This window comes from Oryx dammah, unplaced genomic scaffold (genome assembly GCF_014754425.2).
Source record: "Oryx dammah isolate SB20612 unplaced genomic scaffold, SCBI_Odam_1.1 HiC_scaffold_8, whole genome shotgun sequence".
Lineage (NCBI taxonomy): Eukaryota > Metazoa > Chordata > Mammalia > Artiodactyla > Bovidae > Oryx > Oryx dammah.
In genome coordinates this window covers 23,322,708-23,349,427 of record NW_024070192.1, presented here as the reverse complement: position 1 = coordinate 23,349,427, position 26,720 = coordinate 23,322,708, and the positions used below count along the sequence as shown (strand labels likewise).

The 26,720-nt window shown below is 53.7% G+C and overlaps 2 protein-coding genes and 1 long non-coding RNA gene across 3 annotated transcripts in view; 2 read left to right on the top strand and 1 right to left on the bottom strand.

Annotated features, from left to right (window-relative positions):
* Positions 1 to 318: 318 nt before the first annotated feature.
* Positions 319 to 17,121, bottom strand: GPR179 (G protein-coupled receptor 179). The gene is made up of 11 exons (XM_040245545.1): positions 16,328 to 17,121; positions 14,949 to 15,057; positions 13,233 to 13,320; positions 12,577 to 12,812; positions 11,736 to 11,804; positions 11,266 to 11,375; positions 10,732 to 10,970; positions 10,424 to 10,562; positions 9,704 to 9,809; positions 8,746 to 8,892; positions 319 to 7,356 (listed from the first exon to the last, which is right to left on the bottom strand). Exons 1-11 carry the CDS (start codon positions 17,119 to 17,121, stop codon positions 2,359 to 2,361), a joined length of 7,035 nt encoding a protein of 2,344 aa, XP_040101479.1. The 3' UTR covers positions 319 to 2,358.
* On the top strand, positions 6,323 to 7,734 carry LOC120867253. The gene is made up of 2 exons (XR_005721828.1): positions 6,323 to 6,409; positions 7,531 to 7,734. It is a non-coding gene; the product is annotated as an uncharacterized LOC120867253 (long non-coding RNA).
* Positions 17,122 to 23,370: 6,249 nt separating the features above from the next.
* SOCS7 (suppressor of cytokine signaling 7) overlaps positions 23,371 to 26,720 on the top strand; it is a 35,441-nt gene continuing 32,091 nt past the window's right edge. Inside the window, exon 1 of the mRNA XM_040245543.1 lies at positions 23,371 to 24,486. Within this exon, the coding sequence (XP_040101477.1) occupies positions 23,519 to 24,486 (968 nt within the window). The 5' untranslated portion in view covers positions 23,371 to 23,518. The remainder of the gene's footprint in view (positions 24,487 to 26,720) is intronic.

The following is a 26,720-nucleotide window of genomic DNA, read 5'->3' as shown; positions in this document are numbered from 1 at the left end:
AAGCAATAGCTGCCACCAGGGAGCCAGAGGATAAGTGCAGTTTTCATTTCCCTTTGGGGTCAAATCCAGCTGAGCGGATGGCCCAGATGTACAGGATTGGCTCGTAGGGCTGGGCAGAGACCATCTGCAGTGCTAGCCATGTAGCTGGACACTGGCTGAGGATTAGCCAGACCGCCCCATAGTCTAAGGCTGCAGTGTGCCTACCTTGGACATTAGAGCAGGCACTGTCTTTTCCTTACGTGTCTACTATTAATGTTTAGAAATGTTGAAAAAGTAAATTTACCATAACAAATAAGCTAGAAACAACTACCATAGTCAAGAAAGCATTCTTTATTTTTTCCCCATGGCTTATTTCACAGCCATGATTACAGGGACGACTTTTCTGTTCCCAGCTAGTCCATTCTCAGTGGGATTGTTCTGAGGTGCAGAATTTGCATTGGTTCAGAAACTATGAGGGCTTCCCAAGTGGCTCAAGGGAAAAGAATTCTTGCCAATGCAGGAGATACAAGAGATGCAGGTTTGATCCCTGGGTCGGGAAGATTCTCGAGTAGGAAATGGAAACCCACTCCAGTATTCTTGCCTGGAAAATAACCATGGACAGAGAGCCTGGTGTACTACAGTTCACGGGGTCATGAAGAGTCAGATACAACTGAGTATACACACACACAGAAGCTGTGAGGCTGAGAATTCAGCCCAGAGCAAGAACACATTGCTCTGGAAGCCTGGGGAAGGGCTCCTAGGTAAGAGGGAGAGCTTACATAGGGAATGAGGATGTCTGGTCTCTGCAAGTGGGTTATTCCATGCTTTCTCCTCCTTTTTGGAAATGGAGCACTTTTGCTACTTTCTGTGAAGCCCTGTAGCTACCTAGAATATTATTTACATGCAGACTTTTTTTTCCCATTGGGTATTTGGTTGCCGCCTTTTGTCTTTTTTCCTCCTTGTGAATGGCATCAGTATCTGTCCAGTTAGAAGGTGGGTCCCTGCCCAGCTCTGCCGTGTTTAGTCTGCCTATTTCCACCCCCTCACCTCTGCCAGATCTGGGATGTCTGTGACCAGTGTTTTTCTCCTTTTTTATTTCCCTTTGGTAGTATCACCTATTTCCAGCACCCTTGTTATCTAGGACCGCTTAAGTAAGAGTAGCCTGAATTGGCTTGAAAGAATAGAACAAGAAAGAGCTCCCTAAGAAAGAAGGCTTTGTACTTAAGGATGCCCTTTCCCTGGCCGTTGGGCTCTAACCTGCCCCCACCACTACTCTTTCTGAGGGCAATTACAGTGCTGGCTGTAAACAGGACCTCCTTTCTTGCTCAGGCTTCTTGGAAAAGAGACTGATGTGGGCCTCTTGTTACTGAGCAGGTGAGCTGGAGTGGTTCTTGTCTCAGAACCAGAAATTTCCCAGGCTCCTGTTGCATTTGACAACAGAGAGGAGTCCCTTTGATGACAGTACTGAAAGGCTAGGAGAATGAGGCAGAGGGGTGAACTCTGCAGACTGTCAAAAGTTGGGGCAGGAAGAAGGGAAGGCCATCTAAGAAGGCTAGCAAAAGGCAAGCTTCTTCAACTGTGAGACTGTCTGGAAAGGAGAACTATCCCTCGGCCTGCGTGGGCAGGACCTGGAGCCTTTGGCTTTCCCTTTACGCTCCCTGTCTCTTAGGTTGCTTTGGATGCCAGGTGTTGATATGGACGTAAATGCGCTTGATTGACTCTACTTCAGCAGTCAAGCAGGGCAGGTAAGAGGATCAATAAGCAGAAACTGGAGATCCAAAGTCAAAATGACAAGATCTTTAAGGCATTACAGGGATCTCTTTTGAGCCATTTCAGTTTTCCTCCTGATTTGCCTTTGAACTTGAATTAAGTAGCTTTTAAACTTTCTGTGGTGACCTTTTATAATCTTCAGCCCCTATGTTGCCAATGCCTTGAGTGGTTTAGTTTCTTCTCAAAAAATATCCTTGGGAGACTTCAGAGAAGAATGGGTCTATCTTTGTGAAAGTGTTGCCCGGGTACAGCTGACTCCCTTTTGTCATTAACAGTTTTACAAGTGATGTCATAGATGGCTTGTGTTGAGTACTCTAGCTGGATGGGAGGATTAATTAGAAGCAGAAGGTCTGGCCCTTGTCCTCTGGAGCAGGAAGAAGAATTGGAAGTAAAGAGAGGATGGTACTTTCTTTTGGAGTCTGAGTTGCACTCTTCTTGTACAGTTTGTCTTTGGAATAAGTCGACTTCTGGCCTTCTTGGAGAGGGAAAGTGGCCAAGTTTGTTTGATTCAGTTTTTTGGAAACACCTAGAACTTGGAAAGAACCTTGACTGTTCTGAAAGCTAGCCACCCAGTGTATGACCTCACTGATGTAGTTGTTACTCCCAGTCCTAAGAATAGACAGGTGGAGGGGTGAGTTCTTCAAGTTGAGCTTCAGAAGCTACTTCTTGGTCTTCAGTTAAGGAGGAAGACTTCTGAGTCTCAGCTTCTTGGAGGGTTGGGTCTGGGGCTAAGCTGGTCATCGGCCCAGGTTCTGAAGGGACTTGGAGTTCTCTGACACCCTCCAGAGTAAAGGTACTGGTTGGCTTGTTCACTTTGGGGCGGGGGCTTTTGCTGTCTGGAAGGAAGCTACCCAAAGGTCTCTGGACTAAAAGGCATGGTGGGTTCTCAGGGGCTGTGGGGCAGAGCATTTGCTTCTGAGTTGCTGTTAAAGCCAGGAGACCAGATTCCTCAGATGGGGCTCCAGTTCCCTCCCAGAGACATGTGTCGATGTCTGCCATGGTGCCTGTTATTTTATTTCCTTCGGGATCTGTGACTTCCCATTGACACAGCTCTGCCACCCGGCTCCCCATACTGCTTGCTCCATGGGGACTGACTTTGGGTTGGTCCATGGCTGGAGCATCTGGCTGCGGAGAGAGCCCTTCTGACCTTGTGCCTTCCCAAGGGCAGATTGACTCCATCTCTCCGCTGACTTTTACTTCTTCTGAAGAGTGTTCTTCAGTCCCTCCAGATTCTGCCTTTTGCAGGAACATTTCTCCTTGCCCTTGAGATTCTCTGTCCACCTCTTGTTCACATCTCCCTTTCTCTGCTGTTTCTTGGCTCACCTCCCAAGGGCAGATTTCTGTTTTCTTATCAGGGGGAGCTTCTTGCGCTTCCCGTGGACACACTTCCGCTACCCTGGCCCCCACACTGCCTGCTGCCTTGGGACTTTCTTTGCTACTGTCAGAAGCTTGTGGGGCTGGTTCCTGCTTTCCATCTGCCCTCTCAGGCTTTTCCTGAAGGGCCACAGCTTTGTACTCTGATTTTTCTGGGGCTTTCCCCTTCTCCTCTTGAGTTTCCTCATCTCCATCCTGTCTTGACACCCCTTTCTCAGGGGTTCTTTTGGTCACTTCCCAGGGACAGGTCTCAGCCTTGGCCCTGCTGTCAGGTTTGGGAGCGTCCGTGGCGGAAGCGTCCCATGGGCAGACCTCAGCGAGCCTGTCCCCAGCGCTGGGCAGTGTCTGAGAGCCAGCTTTAGGTTGGACAGGGCACTGACTATGTGGGTGGGAGGAGGAGTCCCTGGGGGCCGTGCTCTCCTGTAGATGGACAGGTTGTAGTTCACTGCTCGCTTTTTCCTGCTCTTCAGCAGTGACTTCTGCTTTTTCTGGGGCTATGTGTTCTGCGGAGGAGTCCATCTTTGGGTCTTGTATCAGGCCCCCTTTTTCTGCTGACTCATCACTCATTTCCAGGGAGGGCTCCTCTGCCCCTCTGCTGGACACGTCTGAGACCTCAGGGTCCTGAGCAGAGGGTGCCCTCAAGTCCTTCTCCCAGGGACACACAGCTTCCTGCTCTGGACTCAGCTGTGTTTCCCATTTCGATCTGTCTTCTCCCAGGGAGGGGAGTCTCCCCTTTTCTAGCATTTTCTCCCTCTGCCCTACTGAATCAGTTCTCATCTCTTGTTCTAATTCCTTCCCAGGGGCTCCTTCATCCACCTCCCAGGGACAGACCTTGACTTTTTCACTAGTAGGTGCTCCTTCCGCTTCCCAGGGACACACCTCCACTGGTCTGCACCCGGCACGGTCCAGCTCCTGGAGCCCAGGTTTTGGCTTGTCAGTGCCCAGAGTGTCTGAATGCCAAGAGGAGCCCCCTGGATCTATGCTCTCCCACGGGCAAGCCCGTTCCCGCTCCTGGGCCTGCCTCTCTGGAGTAGCAACAGCTCTCTTGCTAGGTCCAGAATCTGCAGAAGGCTTCCTCGTTTTGCTTGAAAATTGCCTAATGGCCTCCATTCCCAAAGGCCTTCTCTCCCCAGCTCCAGCACTCACCTCCCAGGGACAGACCTCTGCCTTCTCGGCAGGCAGGGTTTCCTCCACATCCCAGGGACAAATCTCAGCAGTCTTGCTTTCCACACTGCCAGACACCTGGAAACTGGCGTTGGGTCTACCTGTGTCTTGAAGACCAGGCTGTGGGGTGAAGCTGCCAGGGTCCACACTCTCCCAGGGACAGACTGCTTCCTGAGTTGGCATCTGTCCCTCAGGCTTTGCCCAAGTTGGGCTAGCTTTGATGCCTGTTTCAAGCATCTCCTCCTTGTCCTTTTGAGATTCTCTTCCTTTTGTTGCCTGCCCTGATGTCCAGTCCTCTGTCGTTCTCTCACTCACCTCCCAGGGACAGACTTCTGCCTTGGCAGGTGTTGCTCCCTTTCCCTCTGACCTGAGATCTGGTGGGCAGACCTGCGCTGCTCTACTTCCTTTATTGCTGAGGAGTTGGCCATCAGCTTTGGATGAGGAATTGTCTAGATGTGGGCCAGAGAGCCCAGCAGCTGTGCTTTCCCACGGACACACTGACTCCTGCTGTTGGCTAAGTTTCTGCACTGCTTTCCCAGTCCATCCCCCCATCTCTCCAAAGCTCCCTGTTCTGGAGGTTTCCCACTTTTCCTGGGGAGATTTGCCACCTGGACCCTGACTCAGCATTTCCTTCCCCACCACCTCATCACCCAGCTCCCAGGGACAGATCTCTGCCTTGCCGATGGCAGGAGTATCTCCCGCCTCCCATGGACAGATTTCAGTGATGCTACTGCCCAAACTCCCCGAGCAACCGGGGGTTCCTGGAGCCTGAGTAGAAACCACAGAGGGGCCCCGGAAATCTGTCCTTTCCCACTGACAAAGAGACTCCAAGCCTTCACCCAGTTTCTGTTCTTTCCAGAAGATTGTTTTCTTGGGGGTTTTCTGCTTTTCCTGGGGGAGTTCCTCCTGGGATGGTTTCCCTGTCTCTCCTCCTTCACTTGCCTCCCAGGAAGTGGTGATGTCAGATATACAAGCTCCTGGGCCAGCGGCTTCCCACCGATGCGTCTCCACCTCTCTAGGCTCCACATTGCCCACTGCCTCAGACCTGCCCCTGGCTCTGTCCGAGTCCTGAGGGGCTGACCCAGGAGACAGACCCCCATGATCAGCACTCTCCCAAGGACAAACTGCCTCCTGACCCCTGACCAACCTCTCTGGCTTTTTCCGAGCCACAACCACCACATCTTTGGGCTCTGATTTTTCTGAGGCTTTCTCCTTCTCACTTTGGGAGGCATCTAGATATTGCCTTAGGGCCTCCTTCTCAGGGACTCCGCCCACCTCCCAGGGGCAGATTTCAGCTTTGTTGCTACCATCAGGCTGACACAGTTCTGACTCAGTGACTTCCCAGGGGCATACTTCTGTCACCCTGTGGTCAGCACTGCCCAGGGGCTGGAGGCCAGCTTTGGGTAGTTCCCGCCACCCCACAGGAGCTTCTTTTGCTTGCTTAGCATTTCTGTCCCCAGCTGTGCCCTGCCTGAGTTGCCTCAGTGTGGCAGGGCCTGTTTCACCTGCGCCCTCAGCCTTCCCCTCCCCTAGACACCGGGAAGTCCTCCTGCCTCTTTCTTCTTGCTCCCTGGGGCCGTCCCGGTGACAGGCTTGGAGCACCCTGCTGGTGTGAGCATTCTGTTGGTTTTGGAGGGACTCTTCGTCATCACAGGGGGCAAGCGCTGCCTGCTTACTCACCCCCTTGGGCCGGCCTGGCCTGGGAGATCTGGGGCATGCCCCCACACCCTCTCCAGAAGCTCGGCCCTTCTCCTCCTTCTTAGGACTCCCTTCCCCGCTCTCCTTCTCTCTGTGTGTGCTCCGAGAACGGGTCAGAGCTTTGAGAGCCAGGCCCAGGCTGCGCATGGAACCCTGCTGGACAGGGGTCTTGAGGCTGTGGGATTTAGAGAAGACCTTGGGCCTGTCCTCATCCTCCTCAGTTTCCCCCTGGAGACGCCCATCCTCTGTGTCTATCCCGTTCTCCCCAGGGCCCCTCTTCTCTACCGCCACAGAGAGGGCCCTCCAGAGACGGGCCCGAGCTGGGACATGAGACAGGTTGCCTTGCTCTGGCCCCGAGGGGCCTTCCTGAGCCACGTTTTGTTTCTTCACTGGCAGTTCTGCATTCTCCCAGGGGCAGATGTAGGTAAGTAGATTGGGGCTTTGTGGGGATACTGGGATGGGTGCCAGGGCAGGGGCAGGAGCTGGCATCAGAGCTGGGGCCAAAGTGGAGGTGGGAGACAGCATCCCTGGCTCCCCCAGGCCCGGGCCGGACGTGGCCATGATGGGTGTGGAGATCTGGTGCCGGACGGGTGCGTGCGGCAGCCTGCTGGCGGCCTCCCCGTGCAGCCGTCCGGAGATGTGGGAGCTGTCCACGCTGCGGCTCTTGGCCGGGGAAGGTGGGGCCGACACGGGGGCCGCTCGAATTCGCTCCAGCCTCCGGGCCGAGGGCCTCCGCGCCGGGCTGGCCAAGGCGGCCTCTGCCTTCCTTCTCTCCTCCCGCTCCTTTGCCTGCCGGTAGGTCTCCTCCAGGTAGGCCTGGCTGGCCACGAGCAGGGCCTTTTCCCTGGCGCCGGCCACGACGCTCAGCGACTTGTGCAGCGAGGCGGGCCGGGCGCGGGGCAGCCGCTCGCACACCGTCAAGTTGTGGGCGCTGGCCGACCTGAAGCCCAGCGCGGGGGGCCCGGCCGCCGACTCGCCGGACTCGCGGCTGTCGGATCGCGGCCCCTTGCGGGCCAGCTTCCTCCGCAGCAGCGAGTCGACCAGAGGCGGGCTGTGGTCCCCGTGAGGGTCACAGTCCTGCTCGCAGGCGCTGCGGGACTTCCGCAGGCCGGGCGGCGCGGCGGGCTCCCGGAGGCTGGCGCTGAGCAGCCGGCGGCGGGAGGAGCCGGGCAGGCTGCCGCGGCCCGCGGAGCCCGAGTCCCGGGAGTGCTGGCGGGCCAGCGCCTCGGGGAACTCGGCCAGGTACCTCATGAAGGAGCGGCCCAGGCCCTGGCGCCAGCTGGCCCGCTTCTTGGGCAGGTGGGGGTTGTTCGCGGCCATTTCCTTGGTCTTGTGAACCTCGAGCTGGGCGTAGAGCTTCTTCAGCTCGTCCTGGGGGCCAGAGAGCGAGCCGGCGTGAGGACCATCCTCTCCATCCCCTGGCCGCGCTGCTCTGCCCCTCAGCTGGTGCTAAGACCCTTTTTTCTGGGGGAACGCTTTCCCACCAAGCAGTGTCCCTTCCTGGCTTTTAAAACACTTAGAAAATTCACCTCTCCGTTTCTGCAGGGCCAACACCAACCTAGTCCTGAGCCCGACCCACTCAACCCTGAGGACGCAGGGCCCTGCCTTCTACCCGGCACTGTGGTCTGGTGGGCGGTCCCAGCTTGGCGCACAGGAAACCTGGGTTTGAGGCTGCTGACCTATGGTATGCCTCAAGGCTATTTTCTTGCCCTCTCTGAGCCTCTACTTCAATAAAGGAAGGAAATCTGACTGCCTAGTGTTCACTGCCTTAAGAGAAGTGGTGCGACCAGTGGGTGTGAAAACGGTAAGTGACAGGATGGGGCTTTGAAAGCTGTTTCTACTTTGGCGCTCTCCCCACAGTGAGCCCAGGGAGACCACACCCACTGCTGATCCCCAAGCTGGAGGGTCAAGGATGGCACCCACGCGGCAATAGCCACCTGCCTCCACTTAGGCCTACCTGATAGATTGGGGTCTCAGGTCAACCTATCCCCAGGAGGCAGGACACAGGCAGAACTCAGAGGGTGAGGAGAACACGGAGGCAGTTGAGACAAGGAAGGAATTGGGGGATGTAAACAAGTCAGATGTGGAGGGGGCTTCAGGGAAGGTGGAGGGATGGACCCAATGGCTTCCTGAGACTGTTCCCACTGTAGATTCTACAAAACAATGAGCTTTACTGCCAGTCTCTTTATTTCCTACTCTGTGAGCCTCTCATCAGGGTTGCTATCACCATTATGATATTCTTAAGCAGAAAAATAAGGTAAGAATGCTCTCCTGATGGAAGACTCAGGAAGCACTTCCTTTCTCTAACACTGCTGAGTCCAAGGAAAGAGGATCCTGGTATGGAAATCCTTGGTAGCCACTGGCTGAATCACCCAACCCTAATGGCCCTAGGAGCACTAGCTGCTGGGTGTGCTGGGGGCTGAGGGGCTTCTTAGTCTGCCACTCATGGTGGCCCTGTTGAGTGGAGGACACAGGTGATTTGCGCTCCACTCATGGTTCTGCCTCTACCTTGCCAAGTGGGCCTCAGGATGTGAGTTTCGGTATTTGGGGGCATCTTTTCATGTGTGTGGTCTCCTTTGTGTCGAAGCAGGAGAAGCAGCTTGGGGCAATGGTGGAGAAGAAAGGGAGGCAAGTCTCAGAGGAAAAGCTAGGGGGAGGACAGGGGACCTGCAGTGGCACACAGCCCGAGTGGCAGGGCATCACTGCTCGCTGTCCAGGCCCTAAGTAGCATCAAGAGGAGGTCAGGAGGGCAGCACCTACCCGAATGTCTCCGGGGTCCAGGCTGCGCTCACTCCAGGCGGAGGCGATGCTGCTGTTGAGGTAGGAGCCTGAGCGCTGCAGGTCCAGCTCGTCCTCGTACACCTCATCCAAGATCTCCTCTCGGGGAGGAGCCCCCGGCTTCCGGAGCTGGCCAGGGTGGGCATGATCAGGAAAAAGACTCCTGTTGGCTCCCTACCCTGTGGCATACGTATTTACTCCATAAATCCTCAACCCCTTCTCTGATTTGGGATTCTGGAGGTCCAAAGAGTATTGTTGCACCTCATCCTTCCTGATTTTCTCTAACTTAGAGACCAGGGGTGTCTAATACCCTGTGCCCACAGTTCCTAGCCACATCCTTCAGCCCCCCTCACCTATCTTCTGTAACTGCTTCCGAGTTGATTTTCAGTGTCTGCCAACCTTCCAATTGTGTTACAAGGACCCCCTTCAGCTCTAGCTCTTATTTCCCTTGCCCAGGGATTGGAGACAGAGCGTTCTTCCCCAACTCCTATATGCGTGCTAAGTCACTTCAGTCTTGTCCAATTCTTTGCAACCCCAAGGACTGTAGCCTGCTAGGCTCCTCTGTCCATGGGATCCTCCAGGCAAGAATACTGGAGGGGATTGCCATTCCCTTCTCCAGGGGATCTTCCCCACCCAGACATCAAACCTGGGTTCCCACATTGCAGGGGGATTCTTTACCATCTGAGCCACCAGGGAAGCCCTTAGCCAACTCCTAAGGTAAGGTAAGGTAAGGTGAAGTCGCTCAGTCGTGTCCGACTCTTTGCGACCGCGTGGACTGTAACCTACTAGGCTTCTCCGTCCATGGGTGGGCTCCAAATCCCTCTGGGCCCAGGTGTCATTCTCGCCCTGACCTGGAGAGGGCACTGTGGACACACTGGTCCACAATGCCCCTGGCAAAAGGGCCGGGGTCACCTCACTTCGAGGCCAGAGAAGACCTCACCTTAGGGATGAAGATCAGAGCCAGTGTGGCAGTGACTGTGCTGTGGGTGTGAAAGAAGAAGAGGAGGAGCGTCCAGTCCGGGTGCAGGGAGGGAACCAGCACAAACCTGGGGGCGAGGTGGTGGTGGCGGTGGGGTGATGGTTAGCTGCAGGTGGGAGCGGCCTCTTCCCTCTCACCTGTCCCAGTGGCTCTCCCCCCAACCCCAGCCCTGACCTCCTGCAGGTGCTCAGTGGAGTGGGGAGGGCACTCTTCCTTCTTCCTGCCCTCCCACCTCAGGGCTCACGTTAATCCCCACTTCCAAGAAGCCTTCCCAGACTACTCCAGCTTGCCCTCTCTGGCTGCTTACAGCACTATTATGAACCGCCCCGTGGGCTGGTTCTGCCTTCACCACAGGGCCAGGTCCTTGTGGACACGCATAGCAGGTCTGCTGCTGGGACGGCTGAGGTGTGAGGGGAAGAAGGCAGGGAGAATGGAGCCCGTGTCGGGAGGAGAGCAGTGGGGGATGGAATGCGAGAGCACTTAGGGTGTTGGGTGAGACATAGGGTACAGGAAGCATGTCTTTAGGGTAGGGAGAGAACTCCATGTGAGGACCTTCCTCATCTTGCTGTGGTGTAGCTGGTGTTGCCAGCAGGGTTGTGGGATGGGGGGTACCCTCACCTGGGAGAGGTGAGGAATGGTGTTAGGGTGGAAGGCGTGGTGGGTAGGAGGGCCTGTCCTCACCTGGCTGCGTGGAAGGCGGCAGAAAGCAGCAGCTCGTTGTGCAGGGCAATGCCCATGTACCGTGGCTCGTGGAAGGCTGAGGGGACAGCCCGGGAGGCGTAGCAGAGGAAGCTGCCCCAGCACAGGAGCAGTATCTCAGCTGTAGGGAAGGGAGGAGGGGACAGAGCCAGGTACCACCTCAGCAGTCACACCACCCCTTTCTCTGTAGGGGGTTCTGGGGGGAACCTGGTCCAGGTACAGGCGGAAGAACCCTTGGAGGTACAGGGCGGGGGACCAGAGTGAGGCTGGACTCTGTGGGAGTAACTCACCCACCACCATGATGTAGTCCCAGCGGTCGTGGTGGCAGAAGTAGAAGTGGAGTCCCGTGGGTGTGTGGCCTCGTGTTACCAGGGACGTGTGCTGAGTGCCTGGCTCCAGGACCCCTGCCGTCCACACAGCCAGGAAGCCCAGCACCAGCAGCAGGAGCAGCCCCAGACGCCGCAGCAGCCGCCCGCTGCTCAGGTGGGGGCCCCGCTGGGCCGTTCGAGACAGAAAGAGCTGGAGCACTCTACAGGGGTCAGGGTGTGGCTGGTAGACGCAGGGAGCGGGGACACCTCTGGCCATTGCTTCCCTCCCCTCCACACATCCCTGTTCTCCCATCCCTTCCATGGGTCACTGCCTCCTCTTACCGCCCCCTCAAAAAAAGTTAGATGGTGGGGAGGGCTACAGGGACGGGAGCAGGCCTTGGGGGTCCAGGGGAGTAGAGTGGGTAGGGGGTCTGGCAGTGAAGAATTCCATCCCATAAATGAGTTGGGGGGGCCTGGAGGGAGCTGCATGAGAACAAGGCCCTACCCAGACCCTACCTATAAAGCTTGAGTATAATGGTGCCGTAGACAATGGCAAAGCCCAGCAGCCGGACCCAGCGGAGGGCAATGCAGCGAAAGACACTGGGCTTGAAGTACAGGATGAAGACCTGGTGGGAAGGGGGTAAAAACAATCACTCTCCATTGCACTTGCCCTGGGTGCCAGGCCTACGCTAAGCACCTTGCTGATCCTTCTCAGCCCCCTCACAGAGACATCATCACCTCCACTCTGCAGAGGAGCAGCTTTGTTATCAGAGAGGTTAGATAACTTCTCCTAAGTTACACAACAGGTCATAGAGCTCTTTCAAGCCTCACTAGGCCAGCCTGTCACCTGTAGGTATGAGCAGGGGGATTTTGAGGTCTCCGAATCCCCCCACAGGATACAGAGGACAGATTCTGGAGTGTGGAGGGTACCAGGTTGGGACTGGGGGGGATCCCAGGAGGTGGGGTCAGGCTCCAGCCACACTCACAGGGAAGTAGAGCAGCAGGGATCCGAAAAGGATAGCTTCCAGGAGTACCACTCCAGATGCCCGGATCCTCTGTGAACCCAGGAAAGAAAGACGCATGTAAGCAGGACAGCAAGAGGATAGAGCCTGGAGGATGGTGCAGGAGGGTCTCAGGTCTGTTCGAGGGGTCACTCCGTGGCCCTGAGCTAAGGCTTCCCCCTATAACTTCAGCTCTGCCTTCTTCATCCACAGGCTGTTAGCTCCACTGGTACTAAGCCTGGCTGAGGCCAAGGTTTCACATAGCCCCTGCAGCCCCATGCCCCTCCCAATCTCACCCTGGGCCTTGCTGCAGACCTGGGCTGGAATCAGAGGCTGCTGGAGCTAGAAGGGATCTCAGAATTTCCCTCAAGCTTTGGGTCAGACAGCTTCCTTGCCTAGAAACTCCCTTCTCTGTCAGTTGACCTTCAAGCTTGGCTCAAGTGTCATGTTTTCCAGAAAGGCATCCCACACCACTCAGGTGGGATGACGGGGTCCCCTGTCTGACCTGCCCCAGCAACTGACACCTCCATCCTGGCCCCTGTCTTACTGTGCTGTCATTGCTTCTTCCACTCAACTGGGAGCTCCATAAGGGACCAGATCACTTCCCCTAGTGCCTACACAGTGTTTTGAATCAAGTCCAGCGACTTCATTGCACAGGTGAGGAAACAGGTCTACAGTGGTGAGGTCACTTGTCTAATGTCACAGAATGAGTTAGATTAAGGATCAAACTTGTATTTTCCAAGTTCTAGCCTTAGGTAGTCTTTGGTCTCCCCCTGATGCTAGAGATTCACATGTGCAGAGAAGAGAGGTGTGGGGCCTTGCTTGCCTTGCTCTGGCGGCAGCGATAGGAGACCAGCATGCTCAGGAAGACGACCAGCATACAGCACGTCTGACAGGCCAGCACCGCTGCCCTCAGTGTGGGGGCTTCCTCCGCCAGGCACGGCGTGGCATCCAGGCAGCTGGCACAGCCCTCGGCACATGGTTGGCAGCGCAGCAGCCTCCCAGGGCTGCCTTGAGGGGACCCAAATTGCCCAGGAGGCTGGGCAGAACCCTCCTCTGAGCCTATAATGAACAAGATGGGTACAGGGAGAGGGGCGTGGCTGGGGCATCCTGAGACCCCAGCCTTCTCTCCTCATGGTTGGCACAGTTCTTATCCTGCCCTCTTAGGGTCTGTGGCCCCTGGGGGAAGGAATGAGGAAGTGAGTACTTGCAGGAGAAGGCAGGAGAAGAGGTGATACCAGGCTAGGACTCACCATGAGGTCAGCTTGCATCAAATTGCCATGTTTTAGGCTCATTCTCAGAAGGCATAGACACCCCCAAATTAGACCCTGCCTGTGTCTCTTGCTTCTCTCGACAGTCTGCCCTGGCCCCACAAGTTTTTCTCCCAGTGTCTCACCCCAAGCTGCCTTTCTCCCACAGATACCCACCTCCAATCAGCCCAGCCTGTAAAACACCTGCCTGTCCCTCACCATTGTTACATACCCAAGGAGTTGCTTGCCCCGTAGAAGCCAGGTCGGCAGCGGCAGAGGTAGTGGCCAAGGACAAAGCCCTGACTCTCCAGGGGGACGCACTGTGGGCCAACAAGCACCATAGGTATTTATTTATATGGGGCTTTCCCGCCGGCAAGAGTTGGAGGGCCATCTACCCTCCTATCCACAGCCTCTGGGTCTACGCTGGGGAGCCCCAGTCCTGGGGAAGGCTTCCCTCCCTGCAAACCCTACCCTGACCCCACCATTGTCTCTCTTATCAAAGAGACCTCCAAACACAGAGTTTGGAGACGGATCAGCCTTTTATCCAGACTAGCTGTGACAGGAGCCTCATAGGTCCCATTTCCCAATCCCCAGCTGTTGCTAGAGCAAGGTGCTGGGGCGGTGGAAGCAGAGAGAACTCTGAGATCAACCACACCTGTGTGCCTACATCCTGCTTCAAAGGGTCAACATCAGCCTCCCTCTTTGGCACACAGGTGGGTTGAAAAGCACCCACAGGGGAGCAGCTTCCTCTATTAGGGCCATCTGCCTTTGGTGTAGGGCTGCTCTCCCCAGCCCTAATGCCAGGCTAATGCCAGGCTGGTGGGATGCCAAGGCCAGCTCTTTATTCCAACTCCACCCACTGATGTTTGCTCAGCAGGAGACAGAGCAGACCTCGGAGCCAGGCAGGGAAGATAAGCACATGGATGAGGTCAGATCTACTGTAGGGAGTGGCCAGGAACAGATAGCAGTGGGGCAAAGGAAGGAAGAGTCCATATCCAGCCCCTGACTTCACCTAAAAGGTGCTTCTGAAATCGTGGCCCAACTTTCCCCTCTGCTCAGATTGCTAGTAAACGCTCTGTTCCTTCCACAGTCTGCACCATCAGACAAATGCATACCCAGAGACATGAATGTGGCTGGGTTTAAAAGTGCACTGGACAATGGGAGCCTTTATGCATCCCTGGATGTATAGCTTCAGACACATGTGCCCTGAAGAGCAGCAGATGCCCAAACCCGTTCCACTTCCCAGCAGGCTGCAGGGCTCGCCTTGGCTTTGGTTCAGCTCAGGAACAAGCATGCAGTCAGTGTTACTGTGGAGTGGATTAGTTCACTGGCCTCCCAGTTGCCCAGTAGTGGGTTTGCAGGATTACCAACCATTGCTTTCCATTATCCAGATTCTCCTGCACCCACGGCTTTGATTTTGCCAGCACCTGGCGCAGGTTCCATCACCTTTACCAGTCCCAGAGCTCTTCAAGCTCCTTCTCTGGTTAGTATCCTCTTACATCTCAACTTTTTCCTACACTCCTCCTACATCCCGATTCCACTTATTTCAACAAACACCCAACAGAGGGTCCTTTGTGGGTTAGAAGGAGCCCAGAGCTCTGTTGACATGGAGAATGTGGTTCAGGAAAAGGAAAGGGGATGATTAATAGACGCTCAGGAAGCGGTCTTGGGAAGGGATCCTGAAGCACCCAGTACCAGAAGGGAGAGCAGACAGGGAGGCACATTGAGATTCAAAGGAATGAAGGTGGCTGTCTCAGATGGGGGATGGGGCTAGGCTGTAAGTGTCCTCCCTTTTAAATAGCCTAGTATCTCACCTCTATCTGTCTCATCAATAGGGACTTCCCTGAAGCCCTGAGAGGCTGGTGTGCCTTTGTCAGCTGCTCCTGATGGCATGATGGCAAAGGGGGAGGGAGGTAGGAAACCCATACTCCACCCTCTGTATCCTTACCTGGGTGCTGTTGAGATCACACAGGTGTGTGTTAGAGTACCAGCCTGGGCCACTGGCACACTGATTGACGTCCACGCTCTGAAGGTCTACATCCATCTGCACCTGCCCCCTAGGGCAGTGAATTGACAGTTAGGGGTATACTGAAGGGTGCCAAGGACATGTATCCTTGGATCTCAGATCCTGGTGCAACGCAAGCTTTATGCACTTTAGCACAGTGGCTATAGTGTGCCAGGAGACAGGGCACACTTGCATGCCACTTCTCCAGTGCTGTTAACCCTCGCTGTCTCTGCAGCAACAATCCTCCTCCCACTAGATTTTCCCCCTGCCCCACCCCCCATCCCTCAGCTTTTCAACATCCTAGCATTTCCTGATTTCTATCAGTGGGTAAAGGGAGTGGGCAAGACATATGAGAGCTGCGGTTCTGATGATCTGTCTGAAAGGGATTTTCACACTTCCCCACTGTGTGTATACACACTCACACTCAAACAGGCACACAAAGCTCAGCTCTTAACAACGCCCCGCTCTGCCCAAACCAGGTCTGAATTGATCACAGTGAAGGAGATATGGAAAAGAGGGGCCCAGATTCAAGAGCTGCCTGGCCCCAGGGCTCTCAACCCTGGCTCTGAGCCCAATGGGGAGAGAGCTGGCAAAAAGCCAGGCTGCCTGTGGCCAGGAGAGGAACTCTGCTGGGGACAATGAATGGGGACACAGAGCTGGGAAAACAACGTTGATTGTTGAATGTCTAGCGGTATAGTATCCACCTGCCCCCTCCTTCCCATCACGGCTCCCACTCAGCTCTTTACTCCGGTTGAGGGAGGAGGTCAATTGTTTGAGGAGCATCACAGGCTCCTGGGTCAGGACTTGATGTAAGAATACAGCCATGGGAGTGATGCTGGGACCCGGCCAACTTCTGGGCAGAAAGGGCCATGGTTACAAGCCTCCCCCAAGGTGTTTTCCTTCACTTGCAGAAGCCTCCTTTTCCAGTTCTAGATTGCTAGAGAGTAGCGGGTTTCACTCCTGGGACACCCATCTGACTCCTCCGAGAAGCCGGTACACAGATTGTCACGGCTATCTTCTTCATTGTACCTATTACTCAGATCTGAGAACCAGGACCTATGCCCAGCTGTGCCCCCATCAGTACACACGCACACGTGTGTATACCTATATGTAAATGGATTGATCGTCCACACACCTGTATATGTTAACACATAGATTCCTAGAGTCAACTGCAAATATACACAGCTGAAGGCAAATACACACATCTATGTCCCCCAGACGCACATGTGCATACCAAGTAGCCTATGCACAGCTAGGAGCTCCACTCCCCCGCCACCTCCACAGAGCCACAATAGCATCAAATCCTGCACAAACCCGCTTACCTGACCTCCGGGCTGAGGTCTGGCTTGAGTCCATAGAAGGTGGCTGAGAGTGTGATAAGCCAGCCGGGACGCAGTCGACCCTCCTGGCATTCCAGGAAAGGAGGAGACAGTCTCACGTGCTGCACGTCCCCGACATATCCATCCCCCTGTGGCCACTTGGGGCTGCCAAGGCTCCCTAGGTCATTGGTCAGCACCCGCTTTTGCAGGTCAGTGGGGTGCAGGGTTCCAGTTGAGCTCTCCTCCTGCACCCTGTTCCCGGACAAGTCCTGAAGGATGGTCTCCTCCCCAGTCCGGGTGGCCTGCAGGGCCAGCTGCAGGTGGCTGGCCCCCGGTGGAGGGTTAAAAGTCAGCAAAGCCCGGTATGCCCTTGGGTCCCCCTCGGCTACACTGCGGACCAGTGCCTGGTACCATTCCACATCCTCCTCCACACTGGACTCCCGGATGTCGTTGGCTTGTAGCAGCATGTTGAGGAAATTGGCGGCCTGGGTCACAGTGCCTGCTGCCCTCCATAGGACTGGGGGGAGCCCTGGTCTGGCTCCTGCCCCAGGAGCTTCATAGCGCTCACTGCAGTTAGCCCCAGACAGCTGTTGAGGATCTCCAGAGTAGAGAAAAGCCAGAGCTGCCTCAGCCCCCTCTGGGGGCACCCAAAAGGGTACAGACCCTGGCTTGACTTTGGAGGACAGTGCAGGCAGAGAGCGGAGGGTCCTTGGAACCCCCAGAGCCCAGCCAAAGAGGAAACAGCAGCCTAGCAGCCCTGCCGCCGGAGAAGGCATAGCCACTGTCCTGGTGTCCATCCTCAGGGCAGCCTGCAGGGCCCTGGGGTCCAGGCTGCCTGCGGAATTTGCTGGCTGCAGTGCTTCCACACCTCGTATCCTCGTTTCTTCTCTTCCTCTCTCTCTCTCATGCTTACGCTGTCTTGCTCGGGTGTTTTTTTTTTTTTTTTTCCTAACATCATCATCTGGCTTCTGGACGTCAGCATGAGGGCTCTGCTCCCTCCTCTCTCAGTGTGGCCCCTCACTGCAAACCCTCTTAATCCTGGCACACCACTCTTCCCTCCCGCTCTTATCCAATATCCAGGCTCCCTCCCCCTACTCCCCACTGTACATCTGCTCCAGAGAGACACAGAAGGGAGGGGAGACAAGGGACCAGCAGTTCTGTCTCTTCCTCCCTCCCTCCCTCCCTCTGCCCTTTGCTCCATTAGGAGAGATGGGCAAATCCAGGATGGGGCGCCATAGCAACCGCAGATGAGCCTGTGCCCCTCTCTCCACTCCTCTGCTCCACTTAGCCTCCTGGCAGCAATTTCGACGGCCATGATAAAGGGCCAAGCTGCCGCTCCCCGCAATCTGCTCTAGCTGCCTGTGCCCGCACCCCCCTCACCCTGACACTGTGCTGCTAAACTGGAATTTGAGACTAGGGATGGGGAGGGGTGGGCCAAAGAGCTCAATAGAACCTTAAGTGGTGTGTGTATAGACTGTGGCAGTGTACAAAGTCTTTTTCATGTGTGTTGTCTCAATCTCAATGAATCTTCCTCACACCCACCTGTGCTGAATGTTCTTATCCCAATTTCATAAACAGTAAGGCTCAGAGACTCACTTAGCTGCTCCATTTGAGTTGAGACTCAAACCCAGAGCCCTGACTCCCCTACCATGTCCCACCTGGGACATTGGTTTTTCCCTTGTCTTCAGACCTGCAGTCAACTTTTCCTGAGTACTGAGCCTGCTGCTCTTTGGACAAGAACTATACCACTGGCTTTCGTGGTTCTCAGGCGCTCAGACTCAGCCTTAAATTATACCATCAGTGTATTAGTGAGCTGGGGCTGCCACAGCAAAATACCACAGACTGGGTGACTTAAACAATAAGAGTATATTTCTCACAGTTCTGGAGGCTACTGAATCCAAGATCAAGGTGCTGACCAATTTGACTCCCTCCTGAGAGCTTTCTTCCTGGTTTGCAGATGTTGTTGTTATTGTTGTTTATAGAGACCACGTGTAAAGCAAGGGAAGTTTTTAGCAACCACCACCCAACCCTTCCTACCTGTACTCGGGGATCTGGGGCATCAAAGACTTCAGAAGGAGGGTGGGGCCGAGTGGGAAGGAAAGAAACTACCAGATAACACAAGCACGGGAGCCAAATCAGTGGGTGTCGGATCAGCAATGGGAAGGTGGTGGAAGAGGGGCAAAGAGGAAGGCTGAGGCTTTGTTTTGTGGTTGACTTCAAGAATCCACACTCTTTGGGATCCAAAAACATCAACCCCGTACCATCACCCTGTTATTCATCCTTAGAGACCTCAAGAAAGCCTCACTATAGAGGAGGAAAGCAAGGACCAGAGCTGAAGCAACTTCCCTAGGATCACGCTGTTGCTTGTGATGGAGCAGGTGTCCACTACCCCACCCAGGGGAGCCTTCCTTTTCCTACATCACAGTGGTTAAGATTCTGTACTTCCACTTCAGGGAAACAGGTTCGATCCCTGGTCGGGGAACATCTAAGATCCTGCATGCCAAGCAGTGTGGCCAAAATGAAACAAAATAACAAACAACAAACGCCTGGAGGTGGGGGGAGTCCTGGTGGAGGTGGAGTCGGGTAAGAGAGTAGACAGTTTTCTCTCCGCTTCTTTCACCTTCATTTTGTCCTCCCCAGCCCTGTCTTCTTTCTTTTTCGTGAAGACCGTGGCTAACCTCTCCTGCTTTTCCCAGTCTTCTTACCCACCACATCCCTCTCCCTGTTGGACACAGTAACTGGAAAGCCCAGAGTTAGCACTGTCTGAGGCAGCCTCCTTGGATCCAGAAGGGGGTGGATTCTTGAAGTCAGCCACCAAACGTAGCCTCAGCCGTCCTCTCGTCCCTCTTCCACCACCTTCCCATTGCTGATCCGACACCCACTGATCTGGCTCCTGCGCATGTGTTGTTAGTTTCTTTCCTTCCTACTCGGCCCCACCCTCCTTCTGAAGTCTTTGATGCCTCAGATCCCCGAGTACAGGTAGGAAGGGTTGGGTGGTGGTTGCTAAAAACTTCCCTTGCTTTACACGTGGCCTCTACAAACATCAATTCTGCTTTGGAACCTTCGTTGGGAATGTAAAGGGTGGGGGAAAAGATGGAGGCTAGAGGACAACCCCCCCCACAAAATCCCTATAATGCCTACAGCAAGTGGTCACTGCAGTCACACCGTATCACACATCCATAGTTCCCTCCTTTGCCTCTCTGATCCCATGTGCTAACAGAGAGAGGGATGGCAGGGAGCAGGCGTGGTGAGCAAGTGCCCCATTCCACGTTCTTGGTATTACTGGTTACCGTTAGCCAAGAGCCAACAGGACACTTTTGGTGAAGACATAATAGTTTTTTTTTCCTCCAAGAAGTTTTTCATAACAACTAATGTTTGTATAGCAGTGTAGCATTTGTCTTCCAGGTGGCGCTAGTAGTAAAGAACCGACCTGCCTGGTGGGCTCTAGTCCACAGGGTTGCAGAGTCTGACACAACTGAGGTGACTTAGCACACATACACGTAGCATTTGCATGTTAAGTTTTCATTTAATCCCTACAAGAGCCCCATCAAGGGGGTATTGACCTATTTTTACAAATGAAACATAGGTTCAAAGGTGTTTAATTATTTGCTCTTGGTAATACGTTCAGGAAGTGGCAGGACTAGGACTCAAACTAGATGGCAAGCTCCAGAGGGGCAGAGACCGTGCCTGTTTCATTCATCACCACACTCCAGAAGCCGCTGCTGAATGACTGCGTGAACTCAAGACTGGTTTAGATTCTCTGTGTTGTCCTTTGCAAACCTTTAAAACTAGGGTTCTACCACTGCAGAGACAACTTATATAGCCCTCAAGAGAAAGGTATCTATGGACACAAAATCCACCCAACACACACTCACACAAATCCAACTCACACAAAAATACACTTCCTTTACTCGGAACTTATTTTTCAATATTTTTTCCCAGGAACTGGGCTACAGGCCTGGATATTAAGGAAATGGAGAAAGGCAGCATTCCTTGCCCTGGCCTCCGTGTGTTCTCGGCTGGTGGAGATAACCCAGGGGGCAGACATGGCCAGCTTCCCTCTGGGGCCAAGAAATTAGCTGGACAGCAGAGGGTGCTGCAGAGCTTCAAGACCTTGCATTGATGGGGTCATCTGTTCCCCAGCCAGAATTTTCCAGAAATAACCAGGGTCTTGTTTGGGTAATCTTCTTAGGCCTCTGGTGTTCTATGCTGCTGCTAAGTTGCTTTAGTTGTGTCCGACTCTGCGACCCCATAGACAGCAGCCCACCAGGCTCCCCTGTCCCTGGGATTCTCCAGGCAAGAACACCGGAGTGGGTTGCCATTTCCTTCTCCAATGCATGAAAGTGAAAGTGAAGTCGCTCAGTCGTGTCCAACCCTTCGAGGTCCCATGGACTGCAGCCTACCAGGCTCCTCCGTCCATGGGATTTTCCAGGCAAGAGTACTGGAGTGGTGTTCTATGATCCTATAGCAATTTCTCTTCTTTTCTCCAGAAACTTAAGTGACACCTAAGAGGGAGCTGAGGGAGAGAGGGTAGAAAATATAGTCTGGAATCAGAACTGGTTTTGAATTACACTGCACCTTTTTGGACTGTGTGACCTTAGGCAAGTAACTTCAGTTTTTTTTCATGGGCAAGGGAGCTTATTAATTCTGTTGTGCAGAATCAGAGATCAATTTCTATTAGGAGTCTTTTACAAGCATGGAACAATCATTCCATGTATCAAGGGCCTACTCTGTGCCAGGCAGTCCTTGGCACTGGAGAGTCCATGATGGACAAAAAGCAAACTAGACCCCTGCTCTCACAGAGCTGAAGGTTTAGTAGGGAAGACAGACTTTAATCAAATAACTCCACAGACACATGAAAATCACACTTGTGCAATTAAGTGCAACAAAAGAGTAGTCTTAGAACTCAGTGAGGAGGAATTACCCAGGCAAGGAGAATTTCCCTGAGGTAGGAAGGAGTAAGTTTAACTTGAAGGATAAGTAGGAAGCAAAAAACGGAGGGAAAAGGCCTTTCAAGAAAAGGGAATCACGTATGCGATGGCCATGAAGTGTGTGAGCCTGACCCAGGGGCTACTGGAACTGCAGGGCAGAGAGAACAAGGTGGAGCTTGGTGAAAGATGAGGCCAGAGAAGCAGGGGTCGGATCACACAGGACCCCAAAGGCCTCCTTAAGGAGTTCTATCTTTAGCCTAAGAACAACGAGAAACCACAGAGGGTTATAATCACAGGCTACTGGTGAATATTCAGTTTTAAAAGGTCTCTCTGGCTGTAAAACTCAGAGCAGATGGCTAGACTATCTACCCCTCAATGCACCTTCAGGTACTAAAGTTGCTAAATACTGCTGGACGATCCTTCCTCCTTATCCTTTGGATCCTCAACATCTCTTCATGGGATGACTGCAGAAACTGGTCTCCCTGCCTCCAGTCACACCTCCTCTACACAGGCTTGATTTTATTTGATCTTCACAGCATGCTTGCAGGTAAGCAAAGGAGCAATCTTTATCCTGAGTTTGCAGAGGAGAAAACTGAAGTGTAGTGGTGATGTGGGACTGGCTTGTGAAAGACAACTGTCAAAATTTCAGAAATTCTGTAAGCCAGTTGTTAAACACAGCCAATTATTGAAAATTAAATCATACAAACTTATAATTAAATGTATTTTAAAAAAGGTAATAAATTCCCCAAACTCATCACTTCTTAATAATCTTACTGTTATTATTTACCTATGCTCTTGAGGCTATTTGTATTACTGTTTCTGCTACATAATATGAAACTACCACATAACAGTATTCTCTGCATTCAATAAAGTCAGGATGGTAGATTGAAACCAGCCTTGGTGGGAATCTGTGCACCATAGAATTGGCAAAGACTACAGAAAGGGACTTGATTTATTGTTTCTTTATCTAGATTTAAGAAAGTGATGAAGAATAATAATTCAGATTTTAAATGAATGTATTATGTCTGTAGCCACTACGTTCTGGATAGACAAAGCTTGAGGAAACATTCTTTCAGTTATTTGAAAACTGTTTTCTGATCAGCAAGGAAGTTGCTCCCATAATTGACACTTAAGACGTCTCTGTTTATTCATTTTCTTCTTACACTGACACAGAGGACATCAACCAATAACCCTGTCGCAATTACATTCCCCCCCTCAACCGAAACCAGTTTGGCTACCCATATAGGAGTTTGGCAAAAATCAATGAAAGTATTTTGTGAGAATAAGTTGGTTATAAAGAATTTGCAAATATACATTATTATTTGTAAATTCTGTGCTACATATCCTTTGAGTGAGTGAGTGAGTGAGTGAAGTCGCTCAGTCGTGTCCGACTCTTTGCGACCCCGTGGACTTCAGCCCACCAGGCTCCTCTGTCCATTCGATTCTCCAGGCAAGAATTCTGGAGTAAACCTACTTCCTTCTCCAGGGGATCTTCCAGACCCAGGAATCGAACCCAGGTCTCCTGCACTGCGGGCAGATGCAGGTAGACGCTTTAACCTCTGAGCCACCAGGAAGCATCAGTACAATTTATGTACATATATATTATATGCATACATTCCCCTTTTCAGTCGGCTGTTCAACATTTATCAGCACAGCCTGGCTCTAGAACATATTCCTCATGTGTCATTCTATAAATATTCACTGGATGCCAAGGCGGGGATACAGTCAATGAACAAATGACCCGGCCACGGTCACACATCCCAAGCTGCATAGGTAGGACCAGAGCCAGAGGTATTGTCCTCTCAAGGCCAGCGGCTCTCTCCCAGGACGATACCAGGCTTTCCAGGGCCATCCCATCTTACCCTCACCCGAAGGGGTGGTTTCGCTCAGAGCGCCTGGGAAGTGAAAAACCAGGATCGGGGTTGAGGACCAAAGCCCAGGCGAGAAGCAGCTCACGACCAATAGCGGCCCAGGCTTCGCTCAACGTCACTCTCTGAAGAGGCCAGGGCAAGCAAGCCCTGGGGGAGGGGGCGTGACCACCATCTCCCGGAAGTGACGCCATCTGGGGGTGGTGCTCGGTGGCGGCGACGCGCGGCCTGGGCTCGCGCTGGGCTCCGCGCGCCCCCCGCCCCCTCTATGAGGCAGAGGCCGCGGCGGCCGTTAGCGCTGTCGCTCCGGGGGCCGCGGCGGGCGGGGCTCCGGCGGGGCCCGGCCTAGTCCCCACCCCAGCCCTGCTCCCAGCCGCCCGCCCTCCCTCTCTCCGATGCAGGGGGCCGAGCTCCGGGATGGCGAGGCGGCGGCGGCGGCCGCTTCGTACCGCGTCCTGAGCCGCCTGCTCGGCTATGGAGAGGCGGCCCCCGAGCCAGGCCCGCCGCCGCCGCCCCCGGGCCATGGCCCCGCGCCGCCACCCTTCCTCGCGCGGCCCGGCCCGCGGGGCTCCAGGCCACCTCAGCTGATGGTGTTCCGCAACGTGGGTCGGCCGCCGGAGGAGGAGGACGCAGAGGCGGCCCAGGAGCCGGGACCCTCGGAACTGCTGTGTCCCCGGCACCGCTGTGCCCTGGACCCCAAGGCCCTGCCGCCGGGGTTGGCGCTGGAGCGGACCTGGGGCCCGGCGGCTGGACTAGAGGCGCAGTTGGCCGCTCTGGGGCTCGGGCAGCCGGCGGGGCCGGGGGTCAAGACGGTCGGCGGGGGTTGCTGCCCGTGCCCGTGTCCCCCGCAGCCGCCCCCTCCGCAGCCCCAGCCTCCTGCTGCCGCCCCGCAGGCCGGGGAGGACCCCACGGAAACGAGCGACGCGCTGCTGGTCCTGGAGGGCTTGGAGTCGGAGGCAGAGAGCCTGGAGACTAACAGCTGCTCGGAAGAGGAGCTCAGCAGCCCGGGCCGCGGAGGAGGAGGGGGCGGCCGGCTTCTACTGCAGCCCCCTGGCCCTGAGTTACCCCCGGTGCCCTTCCCGATGCAGGACTTGGTCCCTCCCGGGCGCTTGAGTCGAGGGGAGCAGCCGCAGCAGCCTCCCCCGCCGCCGCCTCCTCCTGGGCCCCTCCGGCCACTCGCCGGCCTTTCTCGGAAGGGCTCCCTCAAAATCCGCCTCAGTCGCCTCTTTCGCACGAAGAGCTGCAACGGTGGCTCTGGCGGTGGGGATGGGGCCGGCAAGAGGCCTTCTGGAGAGCTGGCTGCTTCAGCTGCGAGCCTGACAGACATGGGCGGCTCTGCGGGCCGGGAGCTGGACGCGGGGAGGTGAGACCGGCTCGGGGGCATTGGGGTTGGCTGACAAACTTACTTTTCTCGTTTCATTTCCCTTTTATCCTACTGCTAAAAAAAGATCCTGACAGTTCTTAAGATGTGGCCTTCATCAAGAGGCAGAGACTTGGGGCTAAAGGTGGTAATATCGCCCAATAGGTCAGAGCTGTTTGTGGGAGCAGCCTTCACTCCCTCCCACCCCCACCCCGACTTCTCAGCTGGTTAGCATTTCTCTAGTTGGGCGATGATTTGAAACCACCCCGCACCGGCTCAGCTTTTAAAGGTTTTTCAAGGTATGTGTCTACCATTACCCCTGGCAGGAAGCTTGCTGGAAAGGTGTGGCCTTTGGGGCAGAAAGTTTGAGTTTGACCACCTTGCTTATTTTTTCTGTGTCCCAGCAACACACCCTCTTCACGCTCATGCATGCAAATAAGGTGACCGACTTGTGTAGCTGTAGGCCAGCATTCAACTGGGCATCTCTAATCAAAAGTTTAATGTTTTCTTGATGGGTTTCTTAGACATACTTGATACCTCAAGCCTGTGTGCTAACCACTGTGAGAACAGAAAATAGCCTTGTTCTCAAAGCTGTATGAGAATTCTAAGTATGGTGTGCAAGCATACTCAGTCCTGTCTGACTCTTTGCCACCCACCAGGCTCCTCTGTTCATGGAATTCTCCAGGCAAGAATACTGGCATGGGTTGCCATTTCCTCCTCCAGGGGATCTTCCCCACCCAGGGGTCGAAACTGCATTTCTTGCATCTCCTGCACTGGCAGGCAGATTCTATACCACTGGGCCCCCTGTACATGAATTCTACCCCAGTTGATGAAAATGACAAACTTAGACATAGATTTTTTTTTCCTGCATTTCTGAAGTGCAGACAGCTCTCTGACATCCAGTGTTAGATTTTCTCTTGTGGTAACTGCCACTGTGGTTTGCACTGCTGAATGGGTTCTTAGAACGTTTGGAATTGGTTTTGGTGCAGCTCATGTGATGGATTCATGAGATGCACCAGAAGCCACAACCCAAGGCTGAAAAACAGGTAGACAAATTGAGAATTTTACTGTGCACCAGAATCACGTGGGGAGCTTTAGGAAAACATCAGGCGGCCCCAGTTTTTGAATTAAAAAAAACTCCCGCATATGATCTGAACTGAAAATCGCTCATCCATGGACTTCTTTCAAAGGATCTTTACTCCAAGAGGAAAGTATGGGGTCACTTTTTTGTTATTCTTGTTGGCTGCATGGCCTGGGGAATCTTAGTTCCTTGACTCAGGGATGGAACCTGTGTTCCCTGCAGTGGAAGTGTGGAGTCCTAATCACTGGACCTCCAGGAAATTCCTGGTCAGTTTGATTTTGTTGCCTTTTCTGAACAGCTTGCCAGGGTCTCATCTTGGGATCAGATAAAACCTAAACTCCCTGAAGAAACCGGTAATTTGATGTGTGTTGTCCCTTCAGGTAAACGTATGTTTCACCATTTGCCTCCCAATAAACTCACGCTGGGAGCTCAGGTCTGAAAAAGCGTGTGGCTGCTGAAGCAGCTTTTTTCTGGTAGACTCTGCATTCGATGCTCCACTTAGCGGTGTAGATGAAATTTTCATTTGCTGGGGGCAGGGCAAGATTGAAGCTGTGGGTAATGACCTAGGATAGATTGCTAATTTTCTTGTGGTTTGTCCTGCCTTTGTTCCATATTGACCAGGACTTGGTCTAAGATTCCAGAGACACCAAATATGAGGTGTGGCGTGAAATTAGCTGCAGTGTCTAATAGATTAGGAAGAGGAAAAGGCGTATAACATTATACGGTTTTTGCCTTTGGAAGCAGAATTTAATGGTCATTGGCGGCTCTGTCACCAACCCTCACGCTAAGCACAATACCAATTTCTCCTGCAGAGCGAATTGGTCTGTGGCTCTGCAAAGAAGCTGAGTTCCGGGCACTGGAGAATTACATTTTTTGGTCCAAGAACTTTTTCTGATGAATTGGAGAAGAGCTAGGTATTCATGTATGAACGTTTGGTTGACTGCTCTTAGGAGGCAGCATGTTGTACAGAGAATGTGAACATCTGGATTCCATGTAGGACTCCAACATCACCTGTGAGATGCAGGCCAATTTTGTTTTCTTCACGCTTCCCTCCTTTTTTAATCTGTAAAATGGAAGTGATTCCTGTCTTGTTCCTGACCTTATTATAGGACTAGAGTGAAGACAAGAGAAATTGAGATGGAATATTTTTTGCCTT

What these genes read in the sequence shown, in the direction of transcription:
- GPR179 (XM_040245545.1), bottom strand. Translation starts at nt 17,121, where the DNA reads ATGGACACCAGGACAGTGGCTATGCCTTCTCCGGCGGCAGGGCTGCTA. An exon ending in ATTATACTCAAGCTTTATAG is followed by an intron (nt 10,971 to 11,265) that starts GTAGGGTCTGGG and finishes TGACCCCTGTAG; the next exon opens with AGTGCTCCAGCTCTTTCTGT. An exon ending in CTCTGATCTTCATCCCTAAG is followed by an intron (nt 8,893 to 9,703) that starts GTGAGGTCTTCT and finishes CACCCTGGCCAG; the next exon opens with CTCCGGAAGCCGGGGGCTCC.